General features: G+C 41.7%; 1 protein-coding gene across 2 annotated transcripts in view; it reads left to right on the forward strand.

Moving 5' to 3' along the window:
- Positions 1-19,708, forward strand: part of PLAG1 (PLAG1 zinc finger) — a 45,287-nt gene that overhangs the window by 23,071 nt on the left and 2,508 nt on the right. The window contains exons 2-3 of one of the 2 annotated variants that reach the window (XM_079902370.1): positions 16,630-16,728; positions 19,267-19,625. In XM_079902370.1, coding sequence (XP_079758496.1) covers positions 19,384-19,625 — 242 coding nt within the window. In that variant the 5' untranslated portion in view covers positions 16,630-16,728; positions 19,267-19,383. Of the gene's footprint in view, positions 1-16,116; positions 16,729-19,266; positions 19,626-19,708 lie in introns of those variants that run through there. The other variant, XM_079902371.1, reaches the window with a different exon arrangement.

The raw sequence follows: 19,708 nt of genomic DNA on the forward strand, positions 1-19,708 counted from the left end.
CCCTACTTCTCAGTTATCCCGCTTAATCAAGAATTGACTGTGTTCTCTTTACAGTTAAAGATATTAAGGTTCAGAAAGACCACAAGGCATGTTAATGTTGCATAGGTTAATACACGAAGAAATACGTACTCGGGTCTCTGTATCATCACTCCATCATGTTCAGGATCAGTGCCAGTGAAGTTTTTGGCTTTTTTAATTTATTGAAGTCGAGTTGATTTACAGCATTGTGTACATTTCTGCTGGACGGTAAAGTGATTCAGTTATGCACGTATATATTCTTTTTCATATTCTTTTCCATTACGGTTTATTATAGGATACTGAATAGAGTTCCCTGTGCTATAGAGCAGGACCTTGTTGTTTATCCATCCTGTATATCATAGTTTGCATCTGCTCATCCAAAACTCCCACTCCATCAATGCCAGTAAAGTTTTTAAAAAGAAAAAGAAAACAGGCAAGTCCAGGGTTGTGACAGGTACCTGTAGATACATTTGGCAAACACTGCATTTTTGCTGGAGGGAGCTTGACAAGGTGGGCCCAGTGTAAATTATTGAGTTAAAATGACATCTAGTGTTTCGAAACATTTCCTCTGCACGGATGAGCAGGAGTGTGAGAGGAATGCACGTACGATCACTTAGAAACCTCAGAGATCACGAGTTGCTTGTTTGAAGCTAGGGGGAGTTCCTGTCTGCTGGAGCAGCCCTCTTGGTGGGGTCAGCCTTCCCTGAGTACATGTGGACTGCCATCTCCTCCTGTGTCTTCCCTCCCTTTCTAATCCCTCCACCCGCCTGGCTCTGCAGCACGGCATTCAGTTCCCAAACCCTTGACAACCCTGCTTCGGTTTCAGCAGAACGAGGGGAGGGGACGAATTCGAGATGCCACGTGACAGGGACATTCCCACGCTGCAGTGTTCACAGTATGGAATGTTGGTTTACTACGTACTTTGATAAAGTAGCTGTTTTCTCTGATTTTGAGTCATCGTCATGTTTCCACAGGTGCATTAGAATCTCTGACCACAGTTCAGCCACAAGCAGGGGTCAGTCCGCCATCCCCGGAAGGTCAGCAGTCACATATTCCCTGAAATGCCGTTCAACACAACTCGCAAAGTGACTGCCGGCTCCGTGCAGATTGGTTTTGTTTATCAGTGACATGGGATTATCTGTGCCCATGACCACCATGAGATTTAGGCTACACCCCACCTCTCTCACAGAGACGAGGCGATCAAAAGTACACTGCTTCACCAAATACCAGTTTTCATATGAACCTCACATCACATGTGACGGGTTAGCGTTCTTCACTTGGAGTCCTGCACTCGTCTGTCCTTCAAAGATTCTGTTGGCTGTGATTCTATGTAGGAGCCTGTGCCAGAAAAGAAAAAAAAAAGAACCCTTATTTTCAAGTGCACATCTGGTCGTTTGGGGGCAGCACTAACTCCTGAGTCACCCACCGAATAGGAGAGTTTTGCATTTTGAGCCCTGAGAGCCCTGCTAGAGACCTCAGGTACGTCCCCTTGGTGAATTCTCACAGGACCGCACGGCGTTCATCCCCATCCTGCAGAGACACTAAATTGTCCGAAATTACACTTAGGTAAGGGTCCGGCAGGATTCAAACCCAGTTCTGATTCTCAAAAAGCAAGTCCTTTGCCTCTGTGCCACTGTTCCCCATACTCTGGCTCTGAACCGTGTAAGGCCTCACACTGATGGGTTTAAAATCCCTTTTTGTTAATTACCTATCAGCAAACACTGCAAAGGCCAAAGTGAGTTTATAATTGAGGAAGGTCACATTTCTTTATTTTTTTAACTTTTTATTTTATGTGGGAGTAGAGCCGACTACCTGTTGTGAGAGTTTCAGGTGCACAGCAAAGCGACTTGGCCATACGTATACATGTATCCACTCTCCCCCAAACTCCCCTCCCATCCAGGCTGCCACATAACATTGAGCAGAGTTCCCTGGGCTCTACAGTAGGTCCTTGTTGGGTATCCATTTTAAGTATAGCCGTGTGTACATGCCAATCCCAAACTCCCTAACTATCCCTTCCCCCATCCTTCTCCCCTGGTAACCAGAAGCTCACTCTCTAAGTCTGTGAGTCTGTTTGTGTTTTATAAATAAGTTCATTCTTTTTAGATTCCGCATATAAGCGATGTCATATGATATTTCTCTTTCCCTGTCTGACTTACTTCACTCAGTATTACAATCTCTAGGCCCATCCATGTTGCTGCAAATGGCATTATTTCGTTCTTTTTTATGGCTGAGTAGTATTCCATTGTATATATGTACCACATCTTCTTTATCCACTCCTCTGTCGATGGACACTTAGGTTGCTTCCATGTCTTGGCTATTGTGAACAGTGCTGCAATGAACATTGGGGTGCGTGTATCCTTTTGGATCATGTTTTTCTCTGGATATATGCCCTGGAGTGGGATTGCAGGGTCAAGATCACACTTCTTTTAAAAAAAAAAAAAATGCTAACCTAAAAAAGTTGATAGGAAAATCACCACTTAATTCTGTTTCGGAAGGCAACACGACACAGAAAGGTTGGCTGTTTGCCGCATAATCTAAAAACGTGGCTGGGGATGGGGGTGCAGGGAGCACATTATTCAGGCATCTACATTTAGGAGAATTTGTAAACCATGAGAATAATTTTTTTTTTTTTTTTTTTTTTTTTTTTGCGGTACGCAGGCCTCTCACTGTTGTGGCCTCTCCCGTTGCGGAGCACAGGCTCCGGACGCGCAGGCTCAGCGGCCACGGCTCACGGGCCCAGCCGCTCCGCGGCATGTGGGATCTTCCCAGACCGGGACATGAACCCGCGTCCCCTGCAAAGGCAGGCGGACTCTCAACCACTGAGCCACCAGGGAAGCCCCATGAGAATAATTTAAAATGTTCAGCCCTCGATAACATGAGTCGTACAGGACTCCTCCACCATCTCCAGCTTCGTTCTGTCTCTGTCACTCTTGGCTCCAAAAATAACCAATTGCCTGAAGTTATCCAGATCCACCAACAGTGTCCAATGCCCCACTTGCCATACCTGCCCAGGCTTGGCTAATTCTTACTCATACTTTTGTCGTCTTGGCTCAACAGTTACTTTAATTTTTTAATGACTCAAAGGCAGGCCTACTAGTCAGCACGACACTTTTCTTTTTTAAGACTACCACTAATTAACATATTTAAAAGACCTGTACCCAGGCTGAAGTGAAACTCTCCAGTGAGTACTTCCTTTGGTATTTGATAAATGGAACCTATCCCAGAACTGTTTATTATTTGTACGTCTCAGTTCCAGTTCCAGTGTATTCCCGGAGCCTTTAAATCACGGAGCGTGATGTGCCAGTGTGTAAGGGACAGGTGAGCTGCGCTGGCCTCCTCCAAGGGCGGCAGCTGAGAATGTGGCTCTAAGAACTACCTCGACATCTATCCTCTCTAGTAAGGATTCAGTGTGACCCTTACAGTGAGGCCAGTAGCCCGCTCATCTTTTTTTTTTTCCCCCTCCGCATGGGGAGAAAAGATTTTAGCCATTTTGTGTCATAACCCTCATAAAGGATTTAGCCATGAGTTTATCATCTCACAGAAAAGGGTTTTTTTTTTTTTTTTTTTGCGAACTTCAGTAAATTCATAAGAAGAGTTTGTTTCTTGGCCTCATCAATTTTAAGTTTCTCTCAGTACGAAAACTTGGCCTTTTTCATAACTGCATTGAAGTATAATTGATATTTAATACACTGCACATATTTAAAGTGTACAGTTTGCCAGGTTGCGACATACATCCCTGATACCATCACCACAACCAACATAGTGAACATAACCGTCATTCCCAAAAGTTTGCTCATGTCCCTTTGTGAGTGATGCCCCCCGATCCCACCCAGTCCCCAATAACTACTGAGCTGTTTCCCGTCACTACAGATTATCTTGTATTTCCTAGAATCATACATAAATGGAGTCACGCGATATGTCCTCTTTGTTTCTGCCTGATTTCTTTCACTGCACGTGATTATTCTGAGGTTCACTCGTGTTACTGTGTGTATCAGTAGTATATTCCTTTTCATTGCTGGTTATTAGTCTGTTGCATGAACCTGTTACAGTTTGATTATCCATTCACACATTGAGGGACATTTGGGTTGTCTCTAGTTTTTTACTGTTACAAATGAGGCTGCTATGAATGTGCATGTATAAATCTTTGTATAGACATCTGTTCTCACATCTCCTGGGTAAATACTTAGGTGTGAAATGGCTGTGTCACATACTTAACTTTTCAAGAAACCGCCAAGCTTTTAAAAAGTGATTGTACATTTTTACCTTCTTGCCAGTATGAGTTAGACTTGTCTCACATACTCACCAGCACTTGATACAATCAGACGGTCACTTTTTCTTTGGTTTCTGGCTGCGTTGGGTCTTCGTTGCTGCAGGCGGGCTTTCTCTAGTTGTGGCGAGCGGGGGCTACTCTTGGTTGCGGTGCGTGGGCTTCTCATTGCAGTGGCTTCTCTTGCTGTGGAGCATGGGCTCTAGGCGCGCGGGCTTCAGTAGTTGTGGCACATGGGCTCAGTAGTTGTGGCTTGCAGGCTCTAGAGCGCGGGCTCAGTAGTTGTGGTGCACGGGCTTAGTTGCTCCGTGGCATGTGGGATCTTCCCAGACCAGGGATGGAACCCGTGTCCCCTGCATTGGCAGGCAGATTCCCAACCACTGCGACACCAGGAAAGTCCTTTTTTTTTTTAAATTGTAGTCATCCTAGTGTGTAGAAAGCAGTATTTCCTTGTGGTATGATTTGCATTTCCCTAATGACCAGTGATGGTGCGCATCTTTTAATGTGCTTATTTGTCATCCATGTATCTTTACTGGTGAAATGTCGATTCACATATTTTCCCATGTTTTAACTGGGTTGTTTTATTATTGTTGAGTTTTGGAAATTCTCTCTATAGCCTGAATACAACTTCTTTACACACGCTTAGCAAAGTTTTTCTTCTAGTCTTCTAGTGGCTTGTCTTTTCATTCTCTTAACATTGCCTTTTGAAGAGCAGTTTTAAAGTCTGATGGAATCTAATTTATCAATTTGTTATTTTATGGGTTGTGCTTTTAGTATTGTAACCAAGGAATATTTGACTGACTGAATGTCACAAGATGTTTATCTTTGTTTCCTCTTCGCATTTTTATAGTTTTGGGCTTTAAGTTTGTGTCCATGATCTATTTGTATATGGACTGAGGTATGGATCCAAGTTCTTTTTTTCCCCAAAAACTTTTTTTTTTTTGTAAAAAGATTTTTTCTAATTATAAAAGTAAGACATTTGTAAAATACGGAAGAGTATAAAGCCTACATCTTGCTAATTTTTTAATAACTTACCGAGGTACATTTAAAGGTATTGTGGCGGAGTGGGGAGGAGTAGTTCTAAGTGTGACTTTACAAAATTGGAATCAGAGTATATTCCATGTCCTGCTTTTAAAAATTTTAGCATTATATCAGTGTTCAATCATGTGACTTAATGTTCTTTAAATGCATGTTTTTAATGGCTGTGTAGTTATCCTATCATATAGACATATGATACTTTACCCCTTTTATTAGACATTATCAACTTTTATTCTTAAAATATGCCTGTACTTAAATCTTCGTTTCTCGGCTTTTTTCCGTATACTTTTAGAAATGATTTATCAGATCACCATACATGTACGCTTAGCTTTTACTACCTATTTCCACAGTGTATTCCAGAAAAGTTTCAATGGTTTACACTCCCAACAGCAATAACTAAGACACTTAATTTTTTCAATTAATTTTAAAATCATTTTTTGAAGTAGAGTTGATTTACAATGTTATATTGGTTTCAGGTATGTAACAGTGATTCGATATTTTTATAGATTTTAATCTATTTCAAGTTATTATGAAATATTGGTTCTATGCCCTGTGCTGTGCATCACGTCCTTGTATCTTAAGAAATATAATTTTTTATGGCAAGTGTGTTTCTGTGAAAGCCTCAGGGATGCCCCTGGACACCCCTCTCTTGTCCTCCGCAGGGTCCCTCTAACCTCGGCTGCTGTCCCCAGGCCAAGCGCCTTGCTCTCCCTGCCTCCTTACCAGATGCACCCCTCTCGCTGGGCTCTGTGGACACTGGCCAAGTTAAGCAAACTCCTTGCATCGCTTACCCCTTTCACCAGAAAAAACTTGCCTGGTGAGTGCGCATCTGTCTTAGGTCTGCAATCATGGACGAGGAAAGCGTGTCCGTTTTCTTGGCCATGGTTTGTCTTGTCTCCGTTTCTCCCCTGCCTCTTTATCCTCAGCCCCGCAGCGTTCTCTGCTCTCTCCCGCCAGGCACCCCGACGCCGCCTCTAACCAGCGCCCTACCGTTTTTCTCCTCCAGCGCCCAGCTGTCTCCTCCTCGCTGCAAGTCCCTTGCTGGCCCTCCGCTGGCACCCACGTGGAGGTGCGTCCCGTCCTCCCGGCCCCGGCCTCTCACCGCCCGCCCCGCCCCACACTCTTCCTTGCTGGAGGCTGGTGTCCTCACGCCTGAGTGGTGACCTCTGTGCAGCAGTGGCAGGGGCGCTCCGGAACCCTTAGCAGCTCTGTCTTTTTGTGGGTTGTGCCACCTTTTCCTTCCTTCTCGATGCTCAGCCTGCCACTCGGCCTCTAAATGGCCTGGTTTGGTCCTACCGTGGTGGTCAGGAGGCTCCACCGGTAACGGGGTTGGCCCTGAGTGACAGGAGGCGACTCAGCCAGCTCTGCCCCCCACCCCCCCGCATGTCCTCTGTCAGCACTGTCGGCTCACAGGCGGCCTCTCTCTGGGACAGGCTGCTTCTTGCTGGTTTTCAGCTCTGTGCTGTGTGCTCGTCCAGCACGTTTCCTGCACCCCATTGAAGTCCCCGCCCCTGCACCTCCCCCGTACTTGTTCTCAGTGCCGTGGACCCCTTCGCTGTCTCACACTTGCTTCTCATCGCTAGTACATGAGCGCGACGGTCCCTGCACTTTTCGCATCTGAACCCTTAGGACGGCTGTAACTGTGCGGCACGGGTCACCTTGGACTCTGTAATCCGCAGGGGTGACCTGTGAGTCCTGGCTAACTGGCATGCTCCCCACACCCCGTTTCCCATCTATGTTGTACATCCTTCAGGGCAAAAGTCCACGGTATTCTGCTCCTTTTCTGATCTTCTGTCACTGTTTATACCGTACAATGTTGCTTTTGCTGTCGAGTGGTCACCCTAATACCGCCTTAGGGCAGCTTTGACTTTAACCGGCACGCTGCTTGCCCTGACATAGGCGCCTTTCCTGTAGCTGCAGCTCCTGTGCACCTCGAGAACAGGGGCCCGTGTGTTTGCATCCCCAGTGATTCAGATCTGTGCCACATGGGATAGAGGCTAGTGACAGTTACCACGTCGGTGTCAGCTGTCTATCTTACTGGAGGGGCGGTCACATGTGGCTGCACGCTGACCCCGGGTCCAGGGAAGTGAAGCAGGTGGTTTCTGCACAGAGCTCCTGGGGCTCCTTTCTTTCCTGGTCAGCACCTGCAGGTGTAGGTCTTCATCACCTGCACAACATAAGGAAGCTCAGGACGAGCACACACTGGGCGCTTCAGAATTCATTTGGGGTTTTCTCTGTGTGGAAGACGGACTTGCCTGCCACCTGCGAATTCACTTTAACACCAGTGGTGGCCTCTTCGTGAAGAGCAGCTCAGCAGCTGGGCGATCGCCCCTCTCCTTGTTCTGCCTCTTCTTCGGGGTGCACCCCTCCCTGTGAACACACAGCCTGAGGGAAACACTCGTCCAGCAGGACTTCTCCCTCACCTGTTATTCAGAACAAAATATACAACCCAAGAGGTTTTTCTCAAAACTGTGTTACAGAGGAAATCATGGATGTGTCTAGAGTATCAATGAAGAAAATAAGCAGCAATTTTGAGAAACAGCAGTAAACTTGGAATAATATTTTACCGAATAAAAATACAAACAACCCAGATAATTTCATTGTGATTCGAGGGGAAGTAACTAAATCTAGGGATATTGATCTGTTTACTTTTCATTTTTCAACGTACTGTAAATATTTCATTTGATTCACATTTGTTCCTAACAGAATTTGAGATAGATTTTCCAATAAAGTATAAAGATGTGAATAAGTGATAATGAATTAAAAGAACCAATTTGGTTCATATGCCATTAGCCAAGCTGGGTCTGACTTTTGGAATTTCAAACTAACTCTTCTTTTCTTTTTAGGTTGCCTCTTGGTGCTGCCTTGACCGTATTTGGCACCCAGAATGCTTCATTCTGTGATGGTCTATTAATAAGGTTGCCTTGCTAGAGTTTGGAGCAGGGCCCCAGGTAGGTGGCTTTTATCATTATATGGCATGGCTTTCAAAGTGATCACTTATTCCAGCTTCTCAATAATCTAAGATATGACGTGAAAAGCTTTGAAAAGCCTGCCACATAATAAGCATGCCACTTACTATAATTTTAAGGTCCATCAAAATGTATCATGTTTAACAGGACGGCGTTAATACTTACAGAGTCTAATGGAAGGATTGGAATGGTGGCAACGAGCACTTTTTCCTTACCTTGTGCACAAAACGCAGAGCTGCTCTAAAAGCTGTTGGTCCACGTTCCCCAAATCACCCGCAGATAAACTCGTAAGCTCTTCCCTCTCCGAGTCTTGCCCAGCGTGATAGATTATCCCGTGGTGCCACTGTATCTCTTTCTGTCCACTGGGAAGGGTCTGGTTAACTCTGGGCAGGTGGGAGCTCGTTCCGCTGGCTGGGATGTGGCAGATGCTAGAACGAGGACCTCAGTGGGACAGCAGCAGTTTGCTGGCCTTGTCGGAAAGAGGACAGCTCAGGCTTCTAGATTTCCCAGCCTGTAAGGTGCAGCTCAGTGGCACAGATCGAGGTGTAGCGATACTTGGAAACCCAGGCACACGTGGATATGGTACCAGGTAAGTTTGTCAGCGGGACCTCAAATGCAGGACGGAGGTTTAGGAACCTGGGCCCGGGCCAGAGGATGGGCTTGAGGCCCTGAACTCCACCGACGGCAGGCGGGCAGCACCCCGGAAAAGGAGGATGCAGCCGAGGCCGAGAGCCAGGCAGGGTCTCACAGTGCAGAGGGACAGAGTTCTGACCGGATAAAAGGCCCGTAAACTGAGCTGGTTGAAATTCTCTAATCTCAGCACACTGTGAAGAGTAAGCATGAAAATCAAGTCAGAATAAACTGTTAGTTGTTCGTATGTTGTAAGTATTCTTTAATTGTATATGAAGATGTTAATGGTTTTTTAGTGTTACGGGTTATGGAGTTGTTTCTTTTTCTGTTTCCTTGTAGTTTTTACACTCTCTTGTAATGAAGCTGTTTTTGAGCAGTTAGAGAAAGAAAAAATGTTTTCATTACTTTTACTTAGCCAACTCTGTTTATGCAGATTCTCTCCTTTTTCATTTCTCTTGTATCTGTAACCAGTCAAACATTTTCTCTGCCATCTTCAGTTTTCAACCCCCCATTTAATATCACAGGAAGAACACCCTCTTTAAAGATTTTGAACTTTACTTTGTTCCTTTTTCTTTCCCATAAAACCATTCATTTCCCGACAATAAGTCATAACGAGTACAGGTTCCATGTGCTCGCCGAGCTATGGAGCAGAACATTTGACAGCAGAAACGTTCTGAAAATCCAGGCCAACTGAGTGCCGCCCAGGGGGTGCCTCCCCGCCCGTCGGGTCCCCCGCGGGCCTGTGAGTGGACGTGCCCACGTCTCCCTAGCTTTAGACACCCACGGCCTCCCAGGGGCTGCAGTGCTCCCCTAGGTTTCCACCCCTATGCCAGAACTAACAGCTTCATCCTATAGGGTTTGTCTTCTCAGCTTGCTTTTAAACTCATTTGAGGTTTCCAGAACCCTAAACCATGTTTACGTGCTTGCTTTGATTCCTGAAATTCCTTAAAGGGATTATAGTGTGTTCCACAAATACTCATCCAGTGTCACCACAGGCCAGGGCACCATGCCAGGGATGTGGGGTGACTGACGGTCTCCCTGCAGATGAATTTACAGTCCCGGGGGAGAGACAGGTAATTGAAACATGAGTTTTACAATCCATGTTAGAGGTAAAAAGCTCAGAGAGGTAGAGTTCTGAAAAACTTCATTCTGGAAAAAGTTTATCCTCACTCAAGTAAAATCGGTCAAGGGATATAATTCTCGGTTCTCTTCTGATTGTGACACAGCTGGAGGGAGGGCACAGGTCCCCTGACCTGACAGTCTTGCCCAGAGCGGATCCCATTCACCTTCAACTCTGTGGGAATCAGTAGAAGTGGTCTTGCCCTGGACGGTCACACGGGTGCAGCTCGGGGAGGACAGGGTGGTGGCACACGTAGAGCCTCCCCCTGGTGTGGGTTCCTCTGTCCTTACGTTGTCTGGTGCTCCCGAAGATTTTACACACACACACACACACACACACACACACCCCTCACAACAGTTATGCCTTGTCTCGTGTACCACCGCACGGGCCTACGTTTAAAGTGCGCTCGACTTTGAGATGGCTTGAAACTAGTTCTTTGCATGAGCTTTTGTAACTAGGTGAAACTTTCTTTCCTCGCCCCTCTTGTTTTATGGTGCGCTGTCTCTGCCTCCTGTTAAATGTATAGGTAGAGACAGACTGAGTGTGTATGCTTGGGAAGGTCAAACTTGAAGCCTGGGAGATGCTATACCTGCGATTTTAATAGCATTAGGCAGTTAGCCATTTATGAACAGAGGCACGCCCTCCAAATGTTTGGGGTCCTTCAGTGTGAACATTTTTATAGTCGGTGTCAAGCGTTTTTCTTAAAGCCCCAGTAATTTAAGGGGTCAGTGGTAAGAAAAACATAAAAACAACTCATCATAATTTGGGACACATGCAGTTTTCAGATGAGCTGAACTGCGAGCTGCCTACCTTATAATGCTAGCCTGAGCACCAGTATTTTGGAAATGCTTTATACAAAAAGAAAAAAAAGGAAAACCTCTAAAAATAGTTAACGTGTGATTAAGCAATCTTACTCTGTATTCAGATGTAATTGCGATGCTTTGTGCTCTCTCTGTCTCTCTCTCTCTGTCCCTCTCTGGCATCATTTCTTTTGCACCATTCTGCTCTCATTTCCTGTTTGCAAATACTAATTGCCCATGTGAAGAGAATGAAAATACCCTGGTATACCGCCCATCTGTAGTTTTCAGGTTTTTTTATTTTGAAATGAATATACAACCATAGGAGGAAAAACCTCCCACACAGGAGTTAAAAGGAAATGCCTAACTTCTAAGTTATGGATCCTTAAAAGAGCTTTTAAAAGAGAAGAAAAATTTATAACCTAACGTGACATTTTTGCTCCGTAAAATAATTAACCAAGGAAAACATTTCCGAATTGAAAGATAAAATGTGTTTGAATAATCCATCTTCATCAGATTGTCTCTTCATTTTTCTGGGGACGCTAGAAAATGAAATAAACAACCACACCCAGGCTCCAGGTGGCCCCCAAAGGAACCTCCTTGTCGTGCACATAAGAGAACTAATGTTGGAATTTGTTGATTCCACTTTGGAATTCATTGACTTTTTCCTCTTGGTTCCTAAAAACAAATAGGTCTGCTACTCCTTTCACATCTCTGTTGGCTTTCAGTATTTGTATATTAAATATAAGCCTTTCTAAATATTGTAAGGCTAAATTGCATGGTAAGTTTCAAAAGTGTTGTCCTAGAACTGCCCTTTAATGAATTGCTCAAAAGTTGAAAATATCACATACAGTAATTCTAAAAAGGCATCCTTATAGTTGATTGATATCAGTTAACGACATCCACCATAGGAAGATAAGTTCTGTAATTTTGGGTATTCCGAGTATGAGTCATTTGGGTACCTGCTTACAACTTGGATGGGTCGGGTCAGGTCAGGTGCAGCCCCGCTCTTTGCCACGTCTCCTGCTTCTGGGCGGGCGCCCTTCTCCTTGCTGTCCTCTTGCGGCATCAGTAGCCTCTCTAACTACCTAACCATCTAGCCATCCTTCCTGCTCTATGCAGTCATGGACGCAGGCTCCAGGCATGTTTGCACTTTAGAAATTTTTATTAGGAATGAATGTGGACCAAATGGATATTATACACTTGTACTAGTTGATTCCTCAGCAGTGAGGTCAATCAGAGGATGCTTGTTTTCTGAAACAAAACGAGTATTTTAGACAGCTTTTCCTCAGTTACTATTGTTTTAACCTAAGGCCTTACAAATAGCTATTAGGTTTAGGGAGTCCCTTTCTAGTGACTTAATTTAGTGTGTGGGACCAAATTGTATCCACACTGTATTATTTTTTACTTGAACTTAGGTATATGTGTTCTGTCCTGTGTCTACTGTGGGGATTGAGCCTATAGTTCACTTCCTTGCTGGAAAGCACTTGTCCTGCTTTAATTATTTTCATTCACTCAACAAAAATTCTACTTCCTTTTACGGGAAACAACAGCGAATGAAACTAACACAGGTGCTGCCCCAACGCTGCCTACCGTCTACTTTTAATGCTGTCTTAGATTTGTATACTTGCAAGATATGTTTTTTCCTTTAATTAATAAGTGATTTTACAGACCTACAAAAATTGAATGCTGTCAAAATGTCCACATTATCGTACAGGATCATAGAAGCGTTCTAAGTGTGTTGTTGCCCTTCAGAATTGACTGCAGTTATGTTATGGTGTTAATAATTTCTTTCGCATTATCCAAAGCTTTATTGTATTTTATACATGTAAAGTGAAGTATTAACTACTGGTAAATTTCCTTTTGCAACCCACCTATTTACTCTATATGAAAAGCACGTTTTAATCAAATGTTGACATTTTCTGAATTGTTTACTAATGGTGTTTTATGATTAGCATGAAGGAGAATAAAGCTTTGAGTATGATAGCACTTGCCCTTAATTTGCAAAGTATATGCTTGAGTTTTAACTTAAATATGAAAGAATTATTGATGCAGGTAAGTGTTGTAAAACTTCACAGCTCTTAGAGAAGTGACTTTTAGAACTGTGAAATTTTAAGTACAGAAACAGTTTTAATTCAGGCCTGTTCTGTTGCCAGCATCCTCATAGGAATTCGTTTTAGTAGACCCTCTGATGTATGATTCATTTTCCTTGTTATTTTTTTGTGTGTGAGTCACCGTTTTAGAATGTAAAACACAGAGATAATAAACCTGTGTGTGTGCGCGTACACACACTGTATCCCCTTTAATTATTGTTTTTGTGTATGCAAAGTTGCCCTAGGAAAAAAACATCTGTTCTGGTACCAGCAAAAACTGGGCAGGTATTCTGAAGTGTTACTTCATCTTAGAGCAGTTTGAAATGGGTAGATGTATATTTTCTATGTTGCTTCATGATTCTTTAGATCAAGACAAAGAACTTTAATTATTTGAAAAAGCATAGTAACCAATCTTCGATATGTAAAAAAGAAAAACTGGAGTACAAATTTTGTTGCAGACTTTTCAGAATAGTAGTCACAATGCTTTTTAAAAGTTTTTCTTAAAAATCTACAAACAATAAATGCTGGAGAAGGTGTGGAGAAAAGGGAACCCTCTTGTACTGTTGGTGGGAATGTAAATTGATACAGCCACTGTGGAGAACAGTATGGAGGTTCCTTAAAAAACTAAAAATAGAATTACCATATGATGCAGCAGTCCCACTACTGGGCATGTACCCTGAGAAAACCCTAATTCAAAAAGAGTCATGTACCACAATGTTCATTGCAGCACTACTTACAGTAGCCAGGACATGGAACCAACCTAAATGTCCATCAACAGATGAATGGATAAAGAAGATGTGGCACATATATACAATGGAATATCACTCAACCATAAAAAGAAACGAAATTGAGTTATTTGTAGTGAGGTGGATGGACCTAAGGTGTGTCATACAGAGTGAAGTAAGTCAGAAAGAGAAAAACAAATACTGTATGCTAACACATGTATATGGAATCTACAAAAAAAAAAAATGGTTCTGAAGAACCTAGGGGCAGGACAGGAATAAAGACGCAGACATAGAGAATGGACTTGAGGACACGGGGAGGGGGAAGGGTAAGCTGGGACGAAGTGAGAGAGTGGCATGGACATATATACGCTACCAAATGTAAAACAGATAGCTAGTGGGAAGCAGCCGCATGGCACAGGGAGATCAGCTCGGTGCTTTGTGACCATCTAGAGGGGTGGGATAGGGAGGGTGGGAGGGAGACTCAAGAGGGAGGGGATATGGGGATATACATATACGTATAACTGATTCACTTTGTTATACTGCAAAAACTAACACAACAGTATAAAGCAATCATACTCCAATAAAAAATGTTAAAAATAAATTAAAGAAAAGTTTTTCTTAACAGTATAAAAGAGAATACACAGGTAATTTTAGTTGACATTTTAGTTAGGATTCCACGAATGGAAACTGTATTTATGTTTATTATACCAAGCCAAATAATAATGAACTCTAAACAGCTTCTGGTTTCCTTTGTTTGGGAAAATAATTAGCCACTCATAAGAACTCAGAATAATTAGGCTGAATTTAGGGAACTTAACCATGACTTTGGAATTATGTTTTGTGATAAAATGAATGAAAATGATATCTATTATTTTATTTCAAGCTATAAAATACGCAACTGGGGTAATTTGTAGACTATTGTAACATTTCAAATCGAGAGACATACAATTTTAAACTGTACTGAAACATTTTGACTCTAAAGGATTTTTATTACAAACGCCATTGAACAGTAAGCGTAAATAAAATTTTTATGGATGTATTCGAGATGCAATAAAATTTATATTGGTCAGGGGAAAAAAGAAAAAAATATGTAAGTTTATTGTTCACTAGTCAACTTTGGTTTTAGATTTTTTTCTACCCAAATCACTGTCCACTAAGACAGATATACTAGTTGTTCTTTTAACTGCTATTTAAATTACTTAAAGATTACTTTACCAACTGTCTTTATTTAAAGGAAACTTTATAAATCTTAAATGTGTTTCTGTTTGGGGATCGTATTGGCAGCTCTGATAGAGAAATAGGTACTGTCACCTGTTCTCGCCTTTTAAGTGCAATGACAGGATTTATCCACTCTCAAATTGGTTTGCCAATCAGCCCTTCTCCTAGAATGCAGTAGAATAAGAGTGACGTAGGGCACTAGCCCCTTCCTGACCACATATATGCTGTCGAGATGGTCAGCTTCTCTGGGCCTCTCACCTTAAAATGGATATGGTGATAAAAGCATCCACCTCTCAGGTCCATTGAATTCCAGGGAGGTAATAGAGATGAAAACACCCTCCACTTGTAAGGTATTTACATTATCAAAATAACAATGCACAAAATAGGCTTTCGTATTCTTAATTAGCCTACCCAAAACTTAGTATGTGCCCTGGGCAAGTAAGTATTTACAAAGTTAATTTTATTATTTTGCAATTTTGATGTGCAGAATTCAGTTCTTCCATTTATGCATGTCCTGTGCTTTACAAAAAAAATTGAGCTTTTGCTTTAACTTTTTAAACATCCTTTATTAGTCTAAATTTTTATTTTTCTTGTCTTTTAAACTATGAGAATAATGCTGCTTTCAAATATACCCTTAGTATTTTTGTAATGATGCTTGAATGCCCTCTATTAAATATTTTATTTACACATCATCAAATTCTTAAAGTATGTGAAAATTTGATTTCAGGGGAAATTAATTAGATTCGTGTTTAGAATGTTAAGTAAAATGGTTTTCATTTAACCTGTCATTGGTGAATCTTATTCTAACTATTTGATTTGTATTATCCCTCTCAAGTTGTCATAATCATGATTTCTGAATGGTCATCTTCAAACTTTTCAGGGTTTACTACCCTGTACTCTCTATAACAGATAATTCTGATTTTTTTCTGCTTTTTGACCATTATTCTTTTCACATTTACGTGTGCAGTCAGAATTATTAGATTTTTTTTTCTATGCGCGTTCTTAGTCTACTGAGGATCATGCTACTAATAGCATTTTTTAAGATATTTTAAGATTTCTCAACAATGATCTCTTAAAACCAAATGATGCTTTCTTCCTGACACCGCTTCTCCTGTAGCAAACCTATATTTAACTTCCCTTGCATGCTTTTGAAATCTAAGGAGCACAGAGTTATTGCTACATTTCAGCAGCACTTGCAGCGTTCTGAGAAATAAATTGGCAGGTATCGCAGGTAACACAGATGTAGCCCAGAGAAGCCCACGTTGCACCGTCGCGTGCCGTGTGAGCCTGGGAGGTGCTGTCCTCTGGAGCCTGCTGACTGCTGTCAGGCTACAGGTGTGCTCTCCCCGGGAGAGAACTGCGCTTGTCTCTTCCCGAATATTATTTAGCTTAATGAAAACTTGATCCGTTTGGTTTACAAATAGTAACCCTAATATCCATTTCTCTCAGTAGGCGAGTTAGGTTTAAAAAATTAAATTGAATTTGGGAAAGAAGTGGGGAGTCATTCAGCATCACCAAATGCCATTTATCTAGGTAACACTGTTTTACTTTTTGTTTCTGCCTTAATTTGGTCATGTAAATGTGCTTTGAACTAATAAAGATTTGCAATTGGTGAAAATTAATGCATGACTCTTCAGCAGAGTACGGAATGAAAGCATGTGTCATGAAATTGCCTTTCTTTGATCCTGTATTTTCCATCACTTGCGGACTGGTTCCGTTTAGAGTGTAGTCCATTCTTATTTTTTGTTTCATAGATTGGCCAAAATGGGAAGGACTGGATTCCGCTCTCTTCCACGAAGAGTCAATGGAACTGGCTAAGATCAAGGTCTGACGCTTTTTCCATCTGTCATCAGGTATGCATTGAACAGAAATCACTATAGTTTTATGCACGTATCTTTAAAGTATTTGATTGCTATGAATATTATGAATTTGGATTTTTATTCAATGTTGAGCTCGCAACTTTATGTTTATCCTGTAGTTCTTAAATGCACCTATAAGTAATTTGAGCTTTGTAATATATTGAGATAAAAGATATTGTTAGCCATGAAAAAATTTCAGCTGGTCTTAGAAAAGTGTAATATTTGAAATCTGCAATTCTTCATTGCTCAGTCTGTACATCCAAAGATAACAGAATTCATTTGTTACTCCATATTGAGTATCACCAATTTTCATATGATCAAATGTTTGTTGTTTCATGGTGCAATTTTAGTACATTCTTTTCAGTAACTTAGAAGTTGTTATTTTTCTCAACTGGAATTCTCTGCCCAATTATGGTTGGGTCTCATAACACAATAATGGCAAAATACGACCAGTCTTTGAAATATTTTCAGATATTAGCTGTATACAGGGATTTAGATACTTCGCATTCCATGTTGATTTTACAGTTGAAAAGTTTATCAGCTTGTTTCCCACAATGTTCTAAATAGGTGCACAAAAGCATCATGTTAGGAAATAAGAGAGTCAAAATTATTCTTTTTTCCTGCTCTGGCAGAATGCTTTATACCAATTTACAGTGTCATTACTGGTTACAGCAGAATAGCTGTTTAGATATTTCTGAGAGAGGCAGAGAAGCTGTCTCTTGAATGAAAATATAACAGGAAAAGAACAAGTCCTTGAGATGCAGAAAAATCTAAAACCAGAGGGAACATACTGTGTTAGCAGTAGTAATGTCAGTTGCATTCATTGTGTTAATGTCAGTTTTAAACTGCAAAGGAGACGTAGGCAATTTGAACAGCGTGTAGCAAGGCCTTGCCTGTATCTACCTACTGAAGAAGAAAGGCTGTGTGAACCAGACACCAATTAATTTACCCATATGCTGTACACTTTAATCAAATGAGTGGATAATTGCTATATTTTGCCTGTTTAATGATAGCCTCTACATTAAAATGCAATAGGATCTGTTGTAATGTACACTTAATTTTACAAAAATGTAGGTTAAATTTGGAGCTCCTGCAAAAGGATAACTGGAATCTGCAAAAGTCAGATCATCCTTCTAGCTCACGAGGGCAAGTGTCAGTCTGATGCCAAAACACAAGCGAAACAAAGAAATTGGTTTTCATTGTTTTCTGAATATATGATAGGATGAGAAATCCAATTGATTAGTAGTTGATGACAGTCATTTAGCCACATGCCAATTTTCAATTTAAAATCAGATCTTTTTCAAAGAGGTTGCTGGTATTATTTCTGTGTCTCTTAAAAATAAATACCTTGCTAAAAACTAGCATTCATGAACCTTGAGGAACCATTTAACTCGTTTATATCAATTGGATCTTTGGGGAGTTGGTTTCTTCCTCTGAGAAATACAGTTGATAATATTTCCTATCTCTTGTCCACAAATTTTCAAAGGTTTCAGTCAATTTAAGTTTTTGTCTAGGTAGACATACTCTTTGCCATACAATATACACATTTCCTTCCTTCTCACAGCACCGATAATGAATTGAAACTCTGACACACCTTTTACAACCTGACACACCTCTACACTGATGCATCCCTGCACAGGTATTGTGCTCTAAGCCACAAGGCCCACTGGTGTGCTCACACCCACACGGGTCACAGGTGTGTCAGAGACTCTGGTCCCCCAGCTCTGGCTCTTCCACTCACCTCGGGCGCCCAAAGAACAGCATCATTTCCTGTGATGTGAACAACGGTGGGGAAATTACTCCAGCCAGATCATTGCTTCCACCCAAGAGACAGGGAACCCTGATCCTCATCTAATGTAACACCAAAAGGTTTTACCATTTCAAGAATGCATGTTTGTTATGAAGACAAGTCATTTCTGCTCTTGACTCAGAAATCCCTCTGTGTGTGATGACACTGGTATAAAGAATCAATTTTCAATTTGGGCGATGCGTTCAACTCTTTCAGGCCTCTGGTGTCTGTGCCTTGAGCACTCCTTCCCTGGAGTAAACGGTTCACAAGGCGCCTGAAAGAGTTTTCGGCTGCTAATCTATATTTTCCTATAACACGGAGCGTGACTAGACCTGGCTTGCACAAATTATTGCACAAATGAGTTTTAGACATTAAAACATTTGCGGAAACATTTTTATGTGCTTAGCGAGACTTATGTTCTCTAGTCCCTTGTAAGAAGTGAGGCTTTAATAATCCACTTTTAGTGTCATGACTTGATGCTTCCCGAGAGCTCCCGACCGCTTTCCCTGAGTACGACGTTTGTCAGGTGGGGTTTCAGGGGATCTGTGAACTGTTCATTCTGAGCAATGCGTTAATATGTGTTTTGACAAATATAAAGAAGCCTACAGATATTACATTAGACCAGCTGAATCCATTTTATGGTTTCTTTTTTTTTTTTAATTCAAAAGCATCACATAGCAAATAAAACTTTTAAAAATTAAATCTAGTTACAAACTAGTTGTTTCTTATTTTTTTTTTTCCAGTCCCTTTTTGCTTTCTTTTACGACCACATGAAACTTGAGAAGCCACCTAAAGCTAAATCATTTAGTGGAGTTGGGCAGTTCCCAAGTGTCCAACAAGAAGGCCTGGTTTAGGCTGCGATGGCCACTGTCATTCCTGGTGATTTGTCAGAAGTAAGAGATACCCAGAAAGTCCCTTCAGGGAAACGTAAGCGTGGTGAAACCAAACCAAGAAAAAACTTTCCTTGCCAACTGTGTGACAAGGCCTTTAACAGTGTTGAGAAATTAAAGGTCCACTCCTACTCTCACACAGGAGAGAGGCCCTACAAGTGCATACAACAAGACTGCACGAAAGCCTTTGTTTCTAAGTACAAATTACAAAGGTATTAAACTCTATTTGTCTTTCAGATTCTATTTTCTATTATGTTGGCCATGTGAAGCCATTGTAAACGTATATATTTGTATC

The sequence above is a fragment of the Stenella coeruleoalba genome (genome assembly GCF_951394435.1).
Source record: "Stenella coeruleoalba genome assembly, chromosome: 17".
NCBI lineage: Eukaryota > Metazoa > Chordata > Mammalia > Artiodactyla > Delphinidae > Stenella > Stenella coeruleoalba.